Source organism: Leuciscus leuciscus (genome assembly GCF_965113295.1).
Source record: "Leuciscus leuciscus genome assembly, chromosome: 5".
In the NCBI taxonomy this organism is placed as follows: Eukaryota; Metazoa; Chordata; class Actinopteri; order Cypriniformes; family Leuciscidae; genus Leuciscus; species Leuciscus leuciscus.
Genome location: NC_138729.1, coordinates 29,652,298 through 29,676,292, shown reverse-complemented (window position 1 = coordinate 29,676,292; position 23,995 = coordinate 29,652,298). Strand labels below are relative to the sequence as shown.

The 23,995-nt window shown below is 36.6% G+C and overlaps 1 protein-coding gene across 4 annotated transcripts in view; it reads left to right on the top strand.

The window, feature by feature from the left end:
* Positions 1-23,995, top strand: part of stard8 (StAR related lipid transfer domain containing 8) — a 62,768-nt gene that overhangs the window by 15,538 nt on the left and 23,235 nt on the right. For all 4 annotated transcript variants that reach the window (XM_082169015.1, XM_082169014.1, XM_082169013.1 and 1 more), the window contains one exon: positions 20,976-21,047. In XM_082169015.1, the coding sequence (XP_082025141.1) occupies positions 20,976-21,047 (72 nt within the window). The remainder of the gene's footprint in view (positions 1-20,975; positions 21,048-23,995) is intronic.

Genomic DNA, 23,995 nt, shown 5'->3' with positions numbered 1-23,995 from the left:
ACCGGCAAAATAAAGTGAAACTATGGATTTAAAAGTGGCCAGTGATGCCTGGAATCACTTTGGTTATGATGAAAATACAGTTAAGCGCAAGATGTGCAGCGAAAATCTGTCATATTCATAACATTATAATGAGAACACTGTTGTAATAGTGTTATGAATTATTTGTGCTTCGGTTTCCCGTGTTTCAGCGTTGTTGTTACGGGAAGAGCGCATCCACAATGGGAGTTGCACATTCAGACAAACGCGTAACTTGGTTCAAGTTCACTTCCATTTGCGTCCTTTTGTGCAGATACAAGCTGTAATGTTACTTTTATGTTGTGTATCTGATATCTGATTAATCTCATATAGAATGTGACATTGAACAGGTTTCAGTTTATTGGTTTTCATTCACTCTTTAGCCTCACCTAATGCTATTCCTTTTAGATATATCTTATTCAAAAACATTGATGCATTATTGATAATGTAGCAGTGTTAGGCTATATGTCTAGTAATATTTTTATGTCAACATTCAATTTCGTAACAGTGTTTTAATTATTTTCATTATCGCTATGACTGACTTATCATTGCTTATGACATGCAAGGTTTAGTGAGAATTTCACCTCTGAACCCTGAACTTGAATGTCAGTCAGTGAGGAATGTTAATCACACATTTGTTTGTTTGTTGGGTAAATGAAAGGAGAAATGTAAGAGGAGAAATAGAAAGGCATAAACAGGATTGGTAAAAGAAGAAAATGAGAAGTTTAATTGGGGTAAGTAGAGGTGGATTGTGGGATTGTGGGTAGAAGCCAAAGAACCGCTAAGAACAATGAGGTGTATTCAGCCAAACACACACACACACACACACACACACACACACACACACACACACACACACACACACACACACACACACACACACACACACACACACACACACACACACACACACACACACACACACACACAGCTAGAGCACAGAAAACATTTCCTTCCCCACACACACACTTCACAGATGTTATTTATTCATACAGCAGATGCTTCTAAAGACATTTTACTTAGAACTACTTACACCCAGATCTGAACATCATGAACCAAATGATATGAGGTAAAAAAAAAGCTGAGAATGTATTAAAGGGATGGTTCACAAAAAAAATTAAATTCTGTAATTTACTGACCCTCATGTCACTCCAAACATGTATAGACTTTATTTGTTATGCAGAACATAAAAGAGGATATTTTGTAGAATGTTGGTAATCAAGGAACTTTCGTGACCATTGATCTCCATTGTATAAATACATTTTTATTTTTTTTAAACGTGAAACATTCCTCAAAATATCTTCTTTCATTTTCTACTGAAGTCATACAGGTTTGGGTCAATATTACAGTGAGTACATAAGGACAGAATATTTTTTTTGTGTGTGTGCTATATTTAACAGCATGTGTGGATGTGATTTGTTTATCTTCAAACAGATGTGTAAATTCATAAGGAATCAGTCGTACTGTTCATGTAATGTTACTATCCAGAAATTCACAGCAGCTTGTTCATAAATGCACTTATATTCTTCAGGATGGAACATAGTGATACTCTGTGGAAAGGGCAGAGACTCCTCGGAAACTCTTCTGAAGAAAACAGGGGCTCTTCAGAAATGCACAGACTATCTTTAAAATGCAGTCTTTTGAAACACAGAGACTTTTCAGAAACTCACAGAGCCTCCTTGGTTCATTTCTCAAAAGTCCTGATGAGCCGCTGGAAATGTCTGTGACCTTTCACTTTCATCAGAGAGACAAAGATGTCATAGAATTATCAGAAATGTTCTCAAGTACATTGAGAAATATACCAAAAGAAGACCTCTTTAAATAGTCACTGTAGTTAAAGGGGACCTATAATGCCCCCTTTTACATGATGTAATATAAGTCTCAGGTGTTCCCAGAATGTATCTGTGAAGTTTCAGCTCAAAATACCCACAGATCATTTTTGAGTGGAAGCAAAAACATGCTGTTTTCGTGCATGTATCTGCAAATGAGCTGTTGCTCCCCACCGTGCTTTCCAGAATAGAGCTTTGCCTTTACAGCTTGTGCCTTGGATACTGTCAAAAACGTACAAAATATCTGTTTGTTTTTGATCATCATCTCTGTCACGATCACTCTCACGTGACATTGCAGTTCTTCGTCATCATGAAAATGTATTTTTTGCATGCGTTTTAAAACCATATCAGTTTAAACTTCTGATATATGGTTTTCACAAAGATAAACATGGCGGACTGCACAGCACACTCGGGGGAGGAGCTAAGCTTATAGGGCAGAGTCCGTCAGCAGTCGAGGACGGAGCCTGTTCCAATGTGATGTCACATTAGAGTACATTCCTGAACGGCTCATTTTGAGACACTGTTTCAGATTTATGGGGAAAATAACAAATGGGAGTGGATGAATTTTACCACAATAGGGTTGTTGTGTACACGCACTTTGGACACATAATTATGTTCAAAAACCATATAATAATAATTTTGCATAATAGGTCCCCTTGAAAGCACTGACCTGAATGCTTTTTGCTTTCAACCAAAACCACTCCAGGAACACAGAATTCTGACAGAATCAGAATTTTGCTTTTTTGCTTTTTTTGTGTGACTCAAATCTGTTTTTGTCATGACTGTGTGAACAGCACAAACCACATGGAATCTGATCTTTTCAGTTCCGATTTGTGCCACTTCCTAGCCTGGTAATACCAAACTCTGCTACTTCGCTTTGCTTCGTAGACAGAGTCTGGAAGGGCATAATTGAAAAGCGCCTGTCTGAAGTTTAAAATCATTGGTTACCGTTATCACATAACGTTTGGTTATGACGTGTGTACGCTCTCTCTTTCGCTGGATGTTGTGGCGAGAGGTACGTTTTTATCTGCTCCTCAGAGAAGTGTGTAAATGTGCTTTATTGAGTGTTGTATAGGAATTTTCTGTATATAATGAGTTTATTTGTTGTCTTTTCTGTACTGAGAGATCAACAGTCTGGGTTATAAATGTTATAAGAGTATGTTTGATCGAAGTACGCATTTGATTAATGGCCGCAGTTGCACGTGCGGTATGCTTGTGAGTTTAGAACGATATATTTTTCGTTAAAACATTTACAGTTGAATTTAATATGAGTTATACATTTGTAATTGTGTAAAGTTGTATTTGTTTATTTTGAAGGATCCATGCAATGTTCAAATGTATTTTCTGTATATGAATTTACATTGAGATATCATGTGTTGATTGACAGGCACGGCTAGACCAGAAATGCCAATTACCTTTGCTTAAGTGTGATCGTGTCTGTTATTTCTTTTGACACAGGTATGTAGATGGATCATTCATTATTGTTATTTTTCTATATTTCTTTTCTTCTTTTCTTTTATTATTATTGAATTTATTTCTATAATTGTTAAGTGCGCTCTCTTTCGCTGGATGTCGTGGCGAGAGGCACGGCTAGACCAGAAATGCCAATTACCTTTGCTTAAGTGTGATCGTGTCTGTTATTTCTTTTGACACAGAGGCTGAGAGTAAAGAAAAAAAAACCCAAAGTACATCATTGTGTGGGATCTCTTTCTTTAAAATCAAACACAACGCAGAAGAAAACCCACTACAAATTGGTAGCCTGCTTAGCCGCATCGAACTTCCACTGTAAACACATGTATGATGCGAAAACAAAACCATCGAGCGAAATACCGGAGTGAACATGGCTGTGAACGACTTTTGCAGATTATGTGAAGTAAATCTACGCATCCACGGTACAATCAGCGTCTATACGTCACGGCTCTCAGCCCGCCCTCTGTTCGTTGATTGGCCGGCTGTTTTCAGGCCGAAGCTAAACTGGGAGATAGGTCGCTATCTCAGACTGCGTACAGAAGCGAACTGAAATTGAGCGGAAGTACGAAGTCTGACGTAGTCAGGCTAAACGCTTCCATAGGTGGTACTAATTCCGATACAGGCCAGATGTTTTTCAATGCAACTGCAGTCTGAACAGTCATATCGGAATTCATGTGACTTTTACGTCACTGAGCAACATTCGTCACAATTCTAACAGTGAAAACACGGAAAGCCGGAGATTTCCGTCAGTGGCGGGGAGAGTTAAAGTCACAACAACTGGATGTTGTTGATGCAGATTAATATAGAAAAAGTTAGGATTGTGGCAACACAACATTTTAGCGATGGCAGATTAACATTATGTAAAGTTTATTTTTTATTTTATTTTTATTAATATTAGTATATTTATAAATGAGTATATTTTAAATTGGGCTGTCAGATTTTTCAGTTCACGATTATCAAGGTAAAAAGAATTCACAATAACTGCATATATGTTACAATATGTGACCCTGGATCACAAAACCAGTCGCACGGGTATATTTGTGGCAATAGCCAACAATACATTGTATGGGTCAAAATTATCAATTTTTCTTTTATGCCCAAAATCATTAGGATATTAAGTAAAGATCATGTTCCATGAAGATATTTTGTAAATTTCCTACCGCAAATATAAAAAACATTTATTTTTGTGAGTGAATGCAGCACAATCGCAAACATATATGGACAACTTTAAAGGCGATTTTCACAATGTTTCCATTTTTTTGCACCCTCAGACTTCAGATTTTCAAATATTTTTATTTCGGCCTATTATTATCCTATCCTAACAAACCATACATCAATGGAAAGTTTATTTATTCAGCTTCAGATGATGTATAAATCTCAATTTCAGAAAATTGACCCATGTGACTGGTTTTGTGGTCCAGGGTCACATATATGTAGAATTTGTATTTTTTTATTTTTTTTATCTTAAACTTAATTTTGTGTTTTCTCTTTTTTTTTTTTGGCCAATGAGTTTATTTTTATATATATATCTTGTTTATTTTGTTTACATTATTTTAACTTTATGTACAGCACTTTGGTCAACCTAAATGAAATGTTTGTTACCATAAGTTTAAATTAAATTTTACTTACTATTGATTGGCACTTCCTTAAGCAATCCAAAAAACTCTCCTCTGACATAAATATATAATATAATATAGGCCTATCAAAATTAATAAATTCTGTAAAAGTGTAATGCATTATTTAATTTTAGCTTTAACTAATTAAACTTTATTATAAAGTGTTAAAAACATTTTTATTAGATCATCAGATGATATAGATTTTGTACGTTTGTGCATTCCCTGGGAATTGAACTCATGATCATGTTGCTTGAGGCATGCTTTAGTGTTTGATGTTGTGTACAGTCTTAAAAATATATTGCAATCATACCACACTATTACCACCAATAATGCATTTTTGTTTTAATAAGAATTAAAAAATATATTTATAATTATTCTCACATGCAAGCAATGATGCTCTTGCCATAGGGGTGCAAACTCCTATATAAAACTCATAGATAAAACTCCTATGGATAAATGCTTCCAAATGGAGCCCCCATTTGGTTGCATCTTTCTCTCATTGGCTCTCTTACTTTATCACACACTCACACTCACACACACTCCCTGCAAACAGCAGGTTCACACTACATTCAATTTACCAAAGGTCACTCCCCCCCCCATCACACACACAAACAGATACCACCACACATATGTGACCCTGGACCACAAAACCAGTCACATGGGTACATTTTCTGAATAAGTAAGCTTTCCATTGATGTATGGTTTGTTAGGATAGGATAATAATAGGCCGAGATACAACTATTTGAAAATTTGAAAATCTAAAGCCTGAGGGTGCAAAAAAATCAAAACACTGAGAAAATTGCCTTTAAAGTTGTCCATTTATGTTCGCGATTGTGCTGCATTCACTCACAAAAATAAATGTTTTTATATTTAGGGTTGGAAATTTACAACATATCTTCATGGAACATTATCTTTTCTTAATATCCCTAATGATTTTTGGCATAAAAGAAAAATCGATAATTTTGACCCATACAATGTATTGTTGGCTATTGCCACAAATATACCCGTGCGACTTATCACTGGTTTTGTGATCCAGCATCACATATGTGATGCCAACAACAGGCGTTTAAAGCGCATTCAAAATGAGATGAAGTACTTTTATTCTGCTCTCTCCGCGCTCATGGGAGCATTTAGTAGTGTTTTTCTTTTCTGCTTCAGGGTTTTCAGTGCTTTAAATGCCTCTCGGTCTAATTCTGGTTTGTTTTGCTCATGCAGCAGGGATTACCCAGGCTTACTACAAATCACTCTCACCCGCTCAGCGCCGCTCTGTGTGTGGTTTAGGGCTGAGCAGAGTGAGTGGGCGGGTATCTTATTAATCATGCTGTTCACATTTCAGTTGTTAGTTATTGAAGTTATTTTGCATTAATCCAGATTTCCATCGCTTTTAAAACGGGTTTAAAATAGCTGAACAAATTCTGTGTATAAACCTTTTGCTGGTATGTACTGCAGCTGCAGCTCATGTAGAGTATGCTTATACTCTACTATACTGGTTGAGAGAGGGATTCAGCAAAGTAGGTAAAAATAATAAAAATAAATCGAATGATGATTACTTTTGACAAGGTTCTTTGATAGTGAGTGCTGTGGGGAAATTTACAACACTGAATTGCAGCCACTGATAACGTAACGTATCATTTATAGTGCCTGGCTGACTCCCTAAAGGATTTATGCAAATCAGGTAATGCAAACACGCCCACAAAATCTTTGTTGAACGCAATTTGCAGTGTTTGTCCACTGTGGTGCTGGCACCTCAAACATCTCTTTAAAATGCTGAAAGAGTAGTCAGGATATATTCTGAGTTATATTTCTTCAGCTCTGATGCTGTCTTGTTAAGTAGAAAATATACACAGATATCTTTTGAATAAAAGGACATTGCACATTTGCTTTCCGTGGGCGGTAATAGTGTGACTGTAAAGTCGATATGAAACGACATTGTGATTAGTCTTTTCTTATTGTGATGTATGTCTGAGTGAAACGGCTTCTCGAAAAGAAAAAAGAGCACAGGACTTGATTTTGTCCATCAGGAATTGATTGGATCATTGTGGTTTACTATTGCTGTGATCTCATACAGGTTGTTCTGCTCTTGTGTCAAAAAACACATCATCAGAGAAGAGATGTCGCTACAAGTGTGAGTGGAAGTTATTTTTATGATTAAAGATTATGAAGGCACATGAATAAAAAAAAATTTTATGATGTGCACAGATAAATAATTTATAATAAATAAGGCAATATTCCATTACATTTTTTATTTTATTTTATGGTGACTTTAATTGTACCAGGCAGATAGTGCTGAGTTTTGTGAATGCAAGCTATAGTCAGTCTAATTACATCAAAGGTGTGTTTTCAATCAAATTTTTCTTCTGTCTCTGATTTATTTATTTTTTCAGTGAACTCACTTTAATTGAACAAAATGTGGATCTTTCAGAGGCAGAATAGTCTGTGTTTGATGAATGTCATCTGTAAGGTGCCTGATAAAATGACCATGTACTTTATACAGCATGTCCTGAAGGGACAAATACGCATTACACACATTCACAGCGTAAAACATCCTGATTTATTCTGTTGCAAACTTGCAATCACTTGCGTTCCCCAGGTTCTTGTTCTCATTTTGGCCAACTTTGTTGATTTGCTGCCAAAATGAGGCAGTACATGACAGAGAATCATTGAGAAATTATGAGGTTTCAGCAGCAGTATATGTTTTTCACTGAATGCACATACACTACTGTACAAAAGTTTGGGGTCGGTAAGATGTTTTAAATGTTTTTGAAAGAAGTCTCTTATGCTCGTCGAAGCTGCATTTATTTGGTCAACAAAAGTATGGTAAAAACACTAATATTGTGAAATAATATTGCAATTTAAAGTAACTGTTTTCTATTTGAATATTTTTTTAAATGTAATTTATTTCTGTGATGGCAAAGCTGAACTTTCAGCATTATTACTCCAGTCTTGAGTGTCACATGATCCTTCAGAAAACATTCTAATATTCTGAATTGGTGGAAAGGAAACATTTCTTACTCTTGTTGAACGTGGTGCTTGGAGTTTTTTGTGGAAACCATTTTTTTGGGATTCTTTGATGATTCTTGCGGGTAGTTCGGTAGAATGAAATGTCCTTATTCCTTTATATCCGCAGGACTCGCGTGTGGTGCTGATATCTGTCTCTCATTAGCAATCGCGACCTGCTTCATACCAGTCATGTTAAAAACATCAATGTATTCACTCATCCATAAACATTATTAGATCCTTTGGCATGACGACAAGTTCCATAATTCCACTCATGCGTCATCAACCTACGCCTTTGTTATTGTAAGAAGTTAGCGACCTCTAGCGGCGAAAAAAATTAAATATCGTAGCTTTAAATGCAGCCTTGCTGAATAAAATAATTTCTTTAAAACAATGTTTTTACTGACCCCAAACGTTTTAACTTTGTGTGTATTATGCACATACTGTATTTTCACAAAATTTTCGTACAATGAAAGAACCAAAGTGATGCACTTTTAAGGAAAAATATGAGGATCTGAAAATATCCTTTCTGCTGGTTTCTTTGTAGGTCTAACAAAAGGCAGATGTTCATTGGTAACTGTTACAGAGGCTGTCAACATAATTACTTAAGCACACAAGTGATCATCTAAAAACATTTTAGAACTTCAGTAATGGAGAAAGAAAGATGGCATATAACAAGAGATTGTGTAGGATGTATGTGTGTCAAATCAATTACCGGCTAAGCTGTACAAAAAAACGGTACAGTTTTCTTCAAAAATTCTATCAAAACATTGTTGAATTGCTGCTGCATTGATGTCTACATTGGGAGCTCATTGATGCGTTTGGGACCAAAATTGCAATATGATTGCAGTCGATTGCTGTTTCATTTATAAAAACCCTAGGAGTCGCTTGAACATCAATACCACTAAAAACTGTACACATCGTCAAAAGTTTACATGATGTTACAGACTTTCTGATATCACACTTGTTTTTATGATTCGGAGTACAATTCTGAATACAAAGATTTCTGATGTTTACGGTGCTCAAATAGTTCTATGTAGAACTAGCCATGTCAAGATGGGCAAGGGCAGAACCGGTCCTGACCTCCCTGGGGCCCTAAGCAAAATTATGTTAAGGGACCCTCATACCTGAGCCATGTAAACCATTTGCCATTGCCACAGAGTCACATCTGACACCCCAGTGCTCCCACTACAATCCTCCCTCCTTAAACTAGTACTAATGAAATGTGAAAATTCCTGATATCAGAAATAGACATTGTTACTAGAAAAAGTACATTCTTAATATCAAGAATTCATATTTTAAATAGTACAAATTTAATTATTGATATCAAAAATGCATCCTGTGAACGAATAAAAGCTAAAATGGCTTGCCATAGCATGTCACTGTGTTTTAAATGATAAAAGCAATATTTGATACTTGATGGTTATTATTTACTGAGGGATGTGCATCCATATTGACCAGTATGTCCAGCCAATCAACATTTTAAATGCAATATAGCCTATAGACCAATAGTCAATGTCAATACATTGCTTTCCATCTTGCTTTATTGCAGAGTTGTAACTAAACTGACTTGGAGACTAGATAATCATTGTCTTGTTTTAAACGTATGTGCGCCTGAGTCTGCCTGATTGCTGTTCCTGCAATTCACTCTCATGGTGTTTTTTCTCTCTATTCGTGACCAGAAGGATAGTTTCGCTTAATTTTCTCATTGATGTTGTAAACTTTGATTGATGCGCTTTGACACGAGGGGGAGGAGGGGTCTTGAGTAATTTGCGGGGCCCTACTCAACTTGCGTAGTGTGCGAATAGGGCTGATCGGCTCTGCGGAAGGGACATGTCAAGGGACCGATTATAGAGCTCTGTGGTATACAGGTCTCATATCAACACACAGAGACACTTATGAATGCTGTAAAACCTCAAAGCATGTTCTTGAAACAGCTGTGAGAGGAATGCTGATACACACAGAATACTCCCTCTATCATTACTCTCACAAGAGCTTTATTTAGCTCAGAGCTGTTGCAGACATGTCTTTGGGCTGTATATAGATGTTATGGATGTAGCACAGTCAGTGTCTCGGAACTCGAAACCATGTTTGGCAAGAATTTGAGCGTTTGGTTGTTTAAATATTTATCAGAAGTTACTTAGTATACTTTTTACAGAAAAATGTAGGGAGGAAAGTCATATCATAACATACTTGTTTTATAAAACATCAAGCAATTCACATGGTTTGACAGCGTATGCTGATCTGCGAGCAGAGAACAGAATCATCTGGGATATCCTAGTTTCTCATTTACACTGATGAAGAGGATGCAGCTGAAATGTATAAGACCCCTGTGAAGCTGCAGCCCTGAAGACAGCTGCAGGAGCTTTGGTGTATGTGGAGTAGAGGTCTTCTTGGGTCCTAAAATCTGTACCCGACCAAATCATTTCTTACCCGTATCCGACGTGCATAAATAAATAAAAAATGTTTAAAGAAAAACCCAACCCAACGGCATTTACTTTCTAACCCGACTGTACCCGAACGTAAACGCCATTGAAGTGTCCACAGCCTGCAGCCCGCAGTCAGTCAGGAAAAATCCCAGTGTCCTGCTGACTGATTTGGAAGCTGCTATATAATATTACTAATATAATACATAATAACATTAGTAAAACTATAAAAACAGAAGATCTAAAAAGGTTTTCAGAAAACTGAATGTATAACATTTACATTTACATTTAGTCATTTAGCAGACGCTTTTGTCCAAAGCGACTTACAAATTGGGACTAAATTAAAGGGTTAGTTCACCCAAAAATGAAAATTCTGTCAGTAATTACTCACCCTCATGTTGTTCCAACCGCGTAAGACCTTCGTTCATCTTCGGAACACAAATTAAGATATTTTTGATGAAATCTGAGAGCTGATCACTTCTCCATAGGCTGCTAGGTGACCGAAACTTGCTGGCCCAGAAAAGTTACTAAAGAGATCGTTAATATAGTCCAAGTGACTACAGTGGCTCAATCTTAAGTATATCAAGCGACGAGAATACTTTTTGTGCGCAAAAACAAACAAAAATAACGACTTTATTCCACAATTCATTTCCTTCTCTCTGGGCCTCTAGTTGGTTCACGTAGTGTTTTAGCGCAGCGCGTCTGTGTTATACGTCACCACGTAGGCTCACTATTGGCCGACGCTGGTCATGTGTGTGATGCGTGATGACGTATAACACAGACGCGCAGCGCAAAAACACTACGTGAACCAACTAGAGGCCCAGAGAGAAGGAAATGAATTGTGGAATAAAGTCGTTGTTTTTGTTTGTTTTTGCGCACAAAAAGTATTCTCGTCACTTGAAAAACTTAAGATTGAGCCACTGTAGTCACTTGGACTATATTAACGATCTCTTTAATAACTTTTCTGGGCCAGCAAGTTTCGGTCACCTAGCAGCCTATGGAGAAGTGATCAGCTCTCAGATTTCATCAAAAATATCTTAATTTGTGTTCCGAAGATGAATGAAGGTCTTTCGCGGTTGGAACAACATGAGGGTGAGTAATTACTGACAGAATTTTTTTGTGAACTAACCCTTTAAGCAAGTCATCGTGAAGAGGCAAAAAACAACGCAAGAAGTGCTCAAAATTCGAAGTTCAGGCATTATTCAGAGTAGCATAAGCTCGATAAGCGAGAATTTACAGGAACAGAATGTTTTTTTTTTATGTTTTTTTTATGAGGTTAAGTGCTCACGGAAGAGAAGAGTTTTCAGCTCTTTTTTGAATGTTGTCATGGATTCTGCATTCCGGATGCGGGTGGGGTGATCATTCCACCAGCATGGAACTGTGAATGAGAATGTTCTGGAAAGTGATTTTTTGGCTCTCTGTGATGGAACCACGAGACGTCGCTCGTTGATCGATCGAAGGCTTCTGGTAGGGATGTAGACTTGTAGGAGTGAGTGAAAGTAGGAGGGAGCTGAGCCTGTGACAGATCTGTAAGCAAGCGTCAATGCCTTGAACTTGATGCGAGCAGAGAGAGGTAGCCAGTGCAGTGAGATGAACAAAGGAGTGACGTGGGCCCTCTTGGGCTCGTTGAAGATAAGACGAGCTGCAGCATTCTGAATCATTTGTAGAGGTTTAGTTGCACATGATGGAAGTCCAGCCAGAAGAGCATTGCAGTAGTCAAGCCTAGTAATGACCAGGGCCTGGACGAGAAGTTGTGTTGCATGCTCAGTTAGGAAAGGCCTGATCTTCCTGATGTTGTGCAGTGCAAACCTGAATGATCGAGCTGTCTTTGAAATGTGATCTGTGAAGGTCAGCTGGTCATCAACTGTTAATCCAAGATTTCTGACCGACCTTGATGGGGTGATTGATGATGAGTCTAGCTGGATAGTGAAGTCGTGTTGCAGAGACGGATTGGCAGGGAGGACGAGAAGCTCAGTCTTTGCCAGGTTGAGCTGCAGGTGATGTTCCTTCATCCATGTCGAGATGTCCGCCAGACAGCTTGAGATCCGTGCAGCTACTGTGGGATCATCTGGTTGAAATGAGAGGAAGAGCTGTGTGTCCTCAGCATAGCAGTGGTAGGAGAAACCATGTGCCTGTATGATGTGTCCCAGTGATGTGGTGTAGATGGAGAAGAGTATGAACTGTCATAAACGAAGCTAGCTAGCTTGTTAACTTGAGAAAACTTGCCCTCAAAGTTGTTGACATAACTCGAAACATCCGATTTAAAGCCCTTCTCCTTCTTAATAGAGGGTGTGAGAGATGCCCGTTCGATTGACATCGTTCACCATAATCAGTGGAAGCTCTTGCAAGCAGCGAGTCTAAAATCCATGCTGACGGCGCTTGTTGAATGGTAGGCAAAAATGTGGAGCAACTGAGTCTAAATGCAGAGGCAACCGTGTGTAGAGTCCATTGCACATAGACCCGCAAATGTATGCGGTAAGATAATAATCATAGATTCATTGAATAACCAAATCAATTCTAAGACCCTATTGCTCAGCTGGGATCGTGCAGAGCCCTTTGAAGCACTTCAAAGCCCTTTGAAACTGCATTGATTTGGACTTCAACAATTTGGTTACCGTTGAAGTCCATTGTGTGGAGAAAAATCCTGAAATGTTTTCCTCAAAAAACTATACATTTTTTCCACTGAAGTAAGAAAGACATGGACATCTTGGATGGCATTGGGGTGAGTAAATTATCAGGAAATTTTCATTTTGAGGTGAACTAATCCTTTAAATAATAACATTTTGTTAAATGCCCAACATAGTTTTAAAGAATTCAGGTCTTCTCGGGTCCATTTGGAGAAAGCACATTTATTTTAAATTACCTGAGATCCGAGGCCACTAATACCAAACCCGACCCATGTCCAAGGAACTTGTCGAAGTTTTCGGCCCTTACCTGCTCGGGTCTCGGGTCGGACCTCGGGTTCTCGGGTCTGAAGCAAAAATCTAAAGAGTGGATGCTTGCCGCCATCTTATATACCCGTATGTACGGGGGAGTGGCTTGGCATGCAAATTCCACTCACCAATTCCATTAGGCTGTTTTTCCTAAACTCAGAGGTGATTGTCAATGGACATAAAGTCATAGTGATTGACAGATAGGGACCTCAAAATATAATATATTTTGCCATCAGGCCCTTTTATTATTGATATCACTAGAAGTCAAGGGTATTATCATAGAAAAGGTCAGTGGTGAGGCGGTGAATTGAAAATTATTGTTTATATTTAGAAATGACTGGAATAGAAACCGGTGAACAATTCACAATCTTCATCCATGACCTTTGCACCAACAGTGGAAAATGATGACCATGTTATAAAATTTACCTCACAAATGGATATTTTTTGCGAGGGCAACTCTGGTGGGGAATTCCACTTTTTTTTTAAAGTACATTGATGACTGACTATCTCTGCCCTCTGCATCTCTGCTGTCCCTTTGAGCTTTCTCATGTGTCCATACATGGAAGAACATCACAAAAGAAACATCTCTTTTTATCCTGTAGGAGATTATTCTATAACAAAAGAATACAGTAAGATTAAACATAATTGTCAATCATCATCGTCAATCATCATCATCATCATCATCATCATCATCATCATGTTAACCCACAGCACTCACTCATTATCCCCTTATTTTAATACCGTAATTCTTTAGACTTCCTGTTTATTGAACGAAGAAACAGGGAGGGGGTGGGAAAAGGAAAAGAGGGAGGGGTAGTGGAGAAGGAGAGGGAAAAAGAAACACTTTACTTAGGGGTTTTCCACCTTTCCTGAGAAGAGAAGCAGTTACAGGAATGTTCATGTTTTATGTCTGTCTGGACCTTTTTATCAATGTGAATTTCTTATTACAACATCAATGATTCCTGAACATACTAAAATCAGTAATAGTTACTGTTGTAACTTGTATTGATGATTGACATGGAGAAAAATGTACTGTAATGATGATGAATTCAAATTCTTGCCTATAGGGTTTCATGGTATGAAAATTGACAGTCACAAAGTGTATAGGCTATTTACTTATTATTCACAGTATGAAAATTACTGTGAAAAAATTCCATCCGGATGTAGAATATCAAGTGTGCGTACACAAATCATTTCCTTCTTGAACGTCTGTCAGACTCGTCGACCTGTGTACAGCCATACATATGCATGCATTGCAGCAGAGAAAATATCAGAGAAATGTGAGGCTGATACCACCAATCTCCATCCCACGCCGCAAAAAAAAGAATTCTCCAAAACATTTAAAATCTTAATTAGAATGCATTACTTTAATATAGTCTTTATATCAATTCTTAAATCCCAAGATTGATCTTTTAATTCAATTATATTTTCAGTTGATTCATAAATGAAGTTACACTAAACATAATTTAGCCTGCCTCCTATCCAATATTTGCAATAAGCTTTGTCCTTAGTTACTTTTGATAAGAAACAATGTCTCAGATTTCAAAAATATTTATTTAATTTGATCAAAATGTATTCCTGAAATATTTCCAAATGAATCAATATCGAATCATTTCTTAAAATACCATATACCATGGAACTGATATTTCCTGAGATTTTATCGTGCTATGAAAATCTTAGTCTAATCTTCTGTTGCAATCCTAGTCTTGCCACATATCATATTTGTAGATGGAAAGCAGTGTTTAAATGGATTGTCAGACAATGCTAAATCACTTCAAGTGTGTGATCTAGAGGCAGTAGAAATGTGGGCGTATGCACGAGAAAACCCGGAGCATTGCTGGGAGTCAGGGAGTTCAGGAATGCTGAAGGGGCAGTGTATGGAGGCAGGAAACAGACAAAGCCGATCTGATCATAGGAATGAAGAGTGTGTGTACGTGACCATTTGTGTTCATATGCACATGCATATTTACACACATTTTCAGATCTGGCATTTCTGAGTTCTTCTGGCATCTCAATTTATAATTTGGTATCCAGCGGCATTGGGTGGAATAAGCACTATTGTTTTACTTTTCACCTTAATTTCTTCGTAATTTTGTTGTAGATTAAATTGATATTTTCAGAATTGAATAGACTTTTGTTATTATTTTATTTACAATACTTTGGTATTTTTCTATTTTCGCATATAATAACTGTATAATAAAAATTAAATAATACATTTCAGAATGCAGTGCTAGTCTAATTTCACAAGGTCTTAAAATAACTAAGCTATATATATTGCAATTTTAAGACATTGTGAAATGAGTCTAGCACTGCATTCTGAAATGTAATTTTTTTTACATTTAATTGTGTGTGTATGTGTTCACTGCTGAATACCTTTTGTGTATGTCTTGTTTTGTATATAGGAAGAATTGCATATTATATGTACAATAATTTAACACTCAAATGAAATATGTAAATGATTTCTGAAGCCTGTAACTAAACATAATTTGTTTTAGTGTGTCATTAAATCTGTTCATTTGAACACAATTTTGCTTCAGTGTGCCAGATTATCGTGAAGGGCTTTCAGCAGACTGTGCCTGCCTTTATAAATAGGCCAGAATTTCAGAGCCCAACTCACCCTGACAGCCATATATGCTTATGAATACAAAGACTATTACTGACAACACTTGCGAGCAGTCTACGATTGTTTTGGAATCATAACGTCAAGTTCATGCCACAGCTGCTGTTTTGATTGACAGACCTAGTTGATTGACAGACCTAGACAGAGGTTATTCTGTTGAAAAATGTTGGTTCCCTACTCCTTTCTTCATTCTGCAAGGTCATTGGCTAGTCAGTTTACATTTGGATCTGATTGGCTAGCTTCCAAAATGACAATGGTTCATACTCAGAATGTTTGTTCTAATGTGACCTGCTTATGAAATCTTTTTGTTATTCATGCTGCACAAAGAGAAAATGTTTTTGGCATTCAGTGAACACAATCACAGGTTAATCATGGTTTTATCCATGAATTGCCATTCCAGTATATTTGACAATCCATTGGGATTATTTGTTTTTGCAAAATAAATCCTGATTCTATGCCACCCGATTCCAAATCCCTATATTCAATTTAAAAAAACCTCCTTCACTTATTCCCTAAATGAAGATAACTGTTTTTCAAACTGTACCTCAATACTTCCTGGTGGGGGATGAACGATTTCAGATTTTTTAAAGTCGCCATTTATGTGATGAAAGTCGAGTTGACATCAACTAGTTGCTGATGACGTCACTGATGAACAAATAAGCCCGAACCTCGAGCTGAGACTCGAACGCGGGTTGTCTTGTGCACAGCTATGCCATATGAAACTGTAAGACTGGAAAAACTGGAAGAGAGGGCAACTCTCTGGGAAAACAAAGGAAATTAGCTAACATTTGAACTCTCTCTTGTGAAAGTAGCATCACCATTCGACACTTGAGACAAAAGTCTCACCTTAGCATCATCCTAATCTACAACTCTTATCTCTGTTTTAATTTAATGTTACTTTAGATAAGTGTACGTGGGAAACTACGGCATGGCCAATCCAAAGCTATTATAAGAGAAGTAATGTTGGTCGACTTTTATCTTTAGTAGTGGCCATGCCTCTGCCTGAAGTAAACGTTACTTTAAAATTCAAGTGTATACAAACTAAGGGAGGCTATACAAAAGTATCTTTGATTGTGTAAGCGTGAACGTGACCATCTCAGATATATAGCCAGTTACCTCTGTTTAGTGACCGAAGCTGGCGAGTTTGTGATCGTGAGACCCATGTTAAACAGAAGGCATGAGGACCTCAAAGCCACAATATGAACTGGTAAAATATAAGTAAAGAGTTGAAAAGAATAATCAAATGTGCTGCTAAACTATTACATAAATGACCAATAACCAATTGGCATTCTAACCTAAATTCGAAGTCGTGATAAAATGGAGTCAGATAAGTTTAATTGGAATTAAATTACTTTGCCACGCGGAAAAGACAGTAACATGCAGAGACCTTCTTCCGTTCTATTGGAAACCGCCATTGGACCTACAGTATAGACGGGCTTACAACACTGCGCTTCTACATAAAAGGTTATTTTCATCAGTTCTTTTGTCTTTGGGCCGTTATATTTCTCACAGATTTCTGCTCGTTCTAAATCAGATAAAAATAAAGTAGCACAGTAAAGATTATATTTATATGAATGCATTAGTGTGAGAGAGAGAGCGATTGCGTGTGAATTGCACCTGGCAGCGTCTCTCTTCATCAAACATATCTTGTGGAGCGCTCTCTGAGCATGCATTTATTTGTCATTTTAACTAAAACGGAGCGTAAAAGTGGACTTTAAAGATTTTTATCCTGTTGCGCCCTCTATATGCCATGAATGATCAGCGACTAGTCGACGTCAAGCTTGAAGCACCATGGCAGCCCATTAAAGTCGACTAGTCTGTTCAACCCCTACTTCCTAGGCTAACTGCTGACATAAGGTGAATGTTTACTAGTGCTATATGTTTACTGATTTGTTCTGTCTATCTGGCACCAACAAAATCTAAGAGCTCTCGATGGCCCTTGTAAACCTTGCTAATCTAATGATAAAGAGCACTACTGGAATAAACAAATAATCCCAATGGAGTGTGAAATGTGTGCGAATGGCATATCAGAATATGGATTTAATGAAACCATGATTATTGTGTAATAACATGTTTGAAATCCAAATCAATGGGAATCTCTCTCTCTCTCTCTCTCTCTCTCTCTCTCTCTCTCTCTCTCTCTCTCAGGTTTGACTTGTTTGATAATGGGATCAGTTTCATTGCTCCTTAGATTTGTTGGATTGTGTCCAGATAGAGGCAGATGAGAAACATTTATGTCGGGATTGATTTTTCTCAGGCCAATCACTTCAGTTTGTCTTGTTTCCTTGAGGTCTTGTTGTCGAGTCAGTCAATTACAAGGATCTTAATGCAAGTAAACCGTAGTTTACATTTGTAGTTACACTCTAAACAAAAATGGTGCTAAATAGCACTAAAAGTGGTTCATTGGCTTGTAATCATAGGGGAACCACTTTAAGTGCCATATAGCACCTACCTTTGTCAAATGGTGCTATGTAGAACCATAAGAGGTGCCATATAGCACCTTAACCACCCCAAAGAACCGCTAAAGAACCGCTGAAGAACCAAACTGGGCTTAACAGGTTCTTTAAATGGTAGTGGTGCTATATAGCACCTTAACCACCGCAAAGAACCCCTGAAGAACCATTTTTTTTTAGTGTGTACAATTGTTTAATATGATAAATGGGAACTGCGTCCAGTGATTCCTAACTAGAGATATGTGGACACGGGAGGATTCCAGGGGGCACTTGGAAAGCTTGTGCTTTGAAAACAGACATTACATCTTAAAAATAACAGTGCTTATCCATCTAAATTTACAACATGGAAGTAAGCTTTTTTCTGTGAGTGTGCAAAACCAGTGTGTTTATGATTATGATAATAAGAATTATATGATAACAAATGCCATTTTTGCAATATCAAGCAGCTTAATATTAATAATAATGCTGAATGATATCCAAAATAACACAATTTAATAGAAACACATTTCTGGTTTGGTTTTGGGGTACATAAGACAATAAAAGCTGGGAAACTATGATCCAGATTATTTAGGATTCATTTGAAATGAAAACATTGACGTGGACATACATAGGCTATATCTTGTTTGATCGTTTTGATATAATTTGTATTTAGTTTTCAGTAACTCAAATGTTTCTGTGGACCATGCAACTAAGGATGGGCGATAAACCGGTAGAAATTTGCCAGTATATTAGATCTGTGCATTTGGTCTTATAGCCTAATATACCTGCTGCCGTATGTGTCAATAATGTTAATCAAACAATCTCATTGCTCTTGACTGAATTACTTTTGTAACTTTAATAAGGATGTGTTTAATTTACACATACTATGCTGTGTTTTTTTTTATACATTTGATTACTTTAAATAATTTATGTAGTATTTCTATAGACCTATCTAGTACTTGAAGTTTTTCAGGTAGGTCTTTGTGTCTTGTTTATATATATATATATATATATATATATATATATATATTGTCCTATTGCTTGTAATAGTTTTTTTGTGATATTGAAATTGGTTATGAGATTATGAAATTTTAATGGTATCAACATTTTTCAAATCATTTAAAACTTATTTAAAGTACGGCTGGGTGACAAAACGATAATTATTGCAATGTAATATTTCTTGATAAAATAACAAAAGTTTGATAAATGTTCGATATAATGTTTATCTGCAAAAGCGAAATGAAACAGCACTACTCATTTGAACTCTGCCACACGGACCATTTATCAGCTCATCTCGATCACATGATGTATGTCTCTGTGATTTAAACTAGTTTAACGGTGGGCCAACAGCCATTACATATTTAAAACAGTAATATCCTATACTAAACCTAAACTACCTAACCTAATCTTGACAAACTATATATCATTTTGAAAGCTTACGATCTCTGGTTTTCATATTTGGTGACTGATTTTCAAAATAAATGACAGAGGAGCCGTAATTTATCAATTTGCAATAAGAATATCTTCATTACTCCTAAGGCGTGTTCAGACCTTAATGCCAGACACTGGCATTTTTAGCAGCTCTAAATAACTCAAGAAACACTGTGCCATGTGATCCAGTTAGAAGCCTTTTCTATAAATCACCATCATTTACCTTAAATGTAATGTAACACTAGTAATGGAATATAATTACAGTACTTTTAAGTTAGCATTTGTATTTACTAAATATATTTAGGATACTGTTTTTCATAACAAATACAATAAAAATCATTTAGTTACATTTTACCATGGTATTGAGGAACTATATATGTGGTTTTTATCTATGGTTATCATGATTGAAATGTATGATACTGTGAATGACCAGTGGTTAATTTTAATAAAAGTAGAGTCCTAACTCAAACAGTCAGAATATTTCAATTTACCCTATCAAAATTACGTTGTTATAATTTTTACAGTTGTTACTATTTTTATTAATGATCACAAATTTACATCTGCATCCCAACTCAAGCTACTGTCAAATGTGCATTTCTAAGAGACAAAACATGTAATATTATTCTTGAATATCAGCCTCAGGTTGTACTTGCATCTGGGCTGTTATGGCTGAGATCCTCTCAATTTTTGTTGTTCCTGAGTTGGTTGACCGACTCCTCAATCACCTCACCAGTTTCCATGGTGATCTCTGGAATTTCATGCCAATCTGAAGGCACTGTCCATCACAGGTGCCATGTTCCCCTGATGACTGGTGATAGCTGAATGAAGACCAATGTCTCCATGATTACAGTTAAAGTAGAATATACTAACAAATATAAGTAATATTCTAGCTCAGGACTATTATTTAATCCAAATACATTTATTTTTTGCAAAGTTTGTTGGATCGTTCTGTGTCATGGAATACTAGCTAAATATTTTAGTTCCGCTCTCATTGCCATGCTGAAGGTTTTTCCCACAGACAGACCTAATAATGTGACCACAGATTATCTAAATGACTTTAAACAGCTCTTATTCATGGTGAAATGAGTAGTCAGATTAGGTCTGATGTATTCTGGATGTCTCATTTTAATCAAAGGTTAAGTTAAGGTTAGGGTTAACCCTAATGATTATGATAATGATGTGATAATTCATCTTTGTCTCTCTCAGAGCTGGAGGCGAAGGAGGCCTGTGAGTGGCTCCGAGCGGCAGGATTTCCTCAGTATGCTCAGCTCTATGAAGGTAATCCAGAACTCATCCCACAAAAGTCCACTCAACCCCTCCATGTCTGTCTCTTTAATTTGCCCCTTACCTCTGTGCCTTTTTGTGACTCAGTGTTATTTTCCTATTTTCTTTTCATCTGGTTTCCCTCCATATTTTCTCTTTAGAAAGGTGCAGAGATGCGAGTGGAAGCGCTCCACTACAGGAAGCTTCAGTGTTATTGTGTTTCAGGATTAGTGATTGGGGAAATGCATGTGAGACCAGATGGCTTTTGGTTCAGATCACTTTTGGGTTGTGAGTGTAAAGTCATGCTGAACCAATGAGCGGTCCACTGCTCTTTAGAAACAATCAGAGGTACTGCAGATGTTCAGGGCTGGTTTTAGTCCTGCTGATCTGCTTCCCCCAGAATATGATTTGTGCCATTTCACGCACACTAAAGTTAAACAAATCTGAAAGCTCATGCATACTTAGTTCACAGAGACTGGAACTATTTTAAGAGAAATTCATTTTAATATAAAATAATTGGCATGGTTCACCCAAAAATGAACACTCTGTCATCATTTACTCACCCTCATGTCATTCCAAGTCCTCTGACTTACTTCTGTAGAACATAAAATAATATCCTGGTCACCTATTTTCCTTATAATGAAAGTGAAATGAGGACAGGTGCTGTCAAGTTTCACAATGACAAAAAAGCATTATAAAAGTATTTTGGAAAGTGATTCATATGTCTATATTCCAAGTCTTCTGGAGCATATAATAGCTTTGTGCGATGAACAGAACTAGGGATGCACTATATAAACATTTCAATCTTTGCTATCATCTAACGCTCACTTAAAATTAACCCTTTAAATTAAAATACTAATAATTTATCAACAAACACAGTAAATGTAATCTTAAGCAAATCTCTAAACAGATTTTTCCATACTGTACATTATGATGTGATGCCTAAATTTAATTTTAGCATTCAAACTTGATTTTGGTTTTAAGTTTTGGTTGAAATTTTTATAAAAAAAAGTTTATTTAGACAAAATAGTGTAGGTTTTTAATGGTGGCCATTTATTGGCTATCACCCATAACATGAAAATTATTATCAACTTATCGTATAAGACAAAATTCTAAACTAAACAGAACGAATTTGCTAGTGTTCTGTGATCAAGAGTCATTGATTTCAAACCTAAAGGCCTACATTTTTGAGTCTGGCACCCAACCCATCATATAAATAAATCTTCCACAGTGGAAAGTAATGTAGGTTTGGAATGACATGAGTTAATTGAAAACAGAATTTTCATTTCTGGGTGAGCTATTTTCTAATCTGTGAACAAAAACTCTATCCTAATCCTATTTTTAAAACTCATTTGTGGTCTGGGCAGACAATATCACACAAACTTTTTTATTTGAAGTGAAATGTGGTCTCAAAAGACCACATGTTTCCTTACATCCTGATATTTTTATTCATACAGCACCTGCAGGAATCTGTTGGTGATGCTGGCTGCTTTGTGAAGCAGGCGTACCTGTTACCCAAACAATGACGAATTCACAGACAGGTTCTAATATTAGCCTGCTTAGATTTCACTGGCAGGGCTGAACCTACACCTGAATGTAGATAAATCAGATTTTTTATTTTTTTTTAAAGATCATGCCTCATAGGCTTTACGCTTATAAACAATAATAACGACCAATATGTCTCAGAACTTTTTTACCAGCCCATAATAACAGTAGAGAGTTTTTTGTTGTTGAAATCATGTTTCTCTATTCATTAGTGAGCCAGGGTTCTGCCAGATTTGTTTTTACTTATGTTTGGAATCTAAAAACATTCTGTGCCACCTTCCTAATTATGCTTCCCAATGCTGAGAGGAAAAAAAAAAGCTAAAACATTATTTGCAAATTAAGTACCACAGATGAAGATAATTCAAAGAAATTACATGTATTGTTGCAGAAAGATTTTAATGCAAAAACTGACTTTATATTAAATCAGTATGTCCACAGCAAACCGTTTTGCAATCTGTTCAAGGTAGATTAAGTGCAGAGGAAATGTTTTTACTTTAAAATTTTGTCTGCAAGGTAGATGCCATATTTAATTTTATAGATGAAAATGAGGCTGCGAGGGATAGACTTTTGCAATAGCATGTGCTGTATAAAGGTCCTAAATCACGTCATTTTCAAAACTCATAACTTTCAAAACCGTTTTTATTGAGGTTTTTATCTGCTGAAAGTCCCTTCGAAAGATGTTTCATAAACAACAGTACAATCCATTGAACACACTGTACTTCCATCCTTCACAACCTTATTTCATTCCTGTCACAAATCAAAATAGCCTAAGCTCGATGTACAGACATCTAGATACAGACTGTTGTATTGCATCTTGTTTTTCAGCATCTCTCACCAGGAGTGTCACCGCTTTTATAATGCTGTGTTATGTTAAATGCAGGGATGCACGATATTTACATGGTAGCTTGGGATGCATGATATTTACATGATGGTACTATATGAATTATCGACCAATATTAGTGATAATATAATATTTAATATTATTATCATCTTAATATTAATAACAGCCCATTTAATTAATATTATCCCTTTTCATACTGCACATTATGAGGCTGTGATCCCTAAATTTACTTGGTCTAAAAAGTCTTAAACCTAAACGTAAAAAAAAAAAAAACATATCTGGAGGACCCTGTATTCAGCACCATACCTTTACATTCTGTCCAGCTGTGTTTGAACGCAAGCACACGTCCTTGAACAGCTGTTGGTAAAAGCCCTGATATACTCACAGTATACTGTTAGTGAACATCCTGACACCGCCCACGCTGTTGAGAGCGGCATTTAGATAATAATGTTAATATGTGCTTTCCTTTCAATAACTAAATTAACACACAACAAAAAAATGACAGCAATGAGAAAAAAGCACTGAGCATCTGATCATAGCAATGTGGATGTTTGCACGAGCTCTGCAATTCGACACT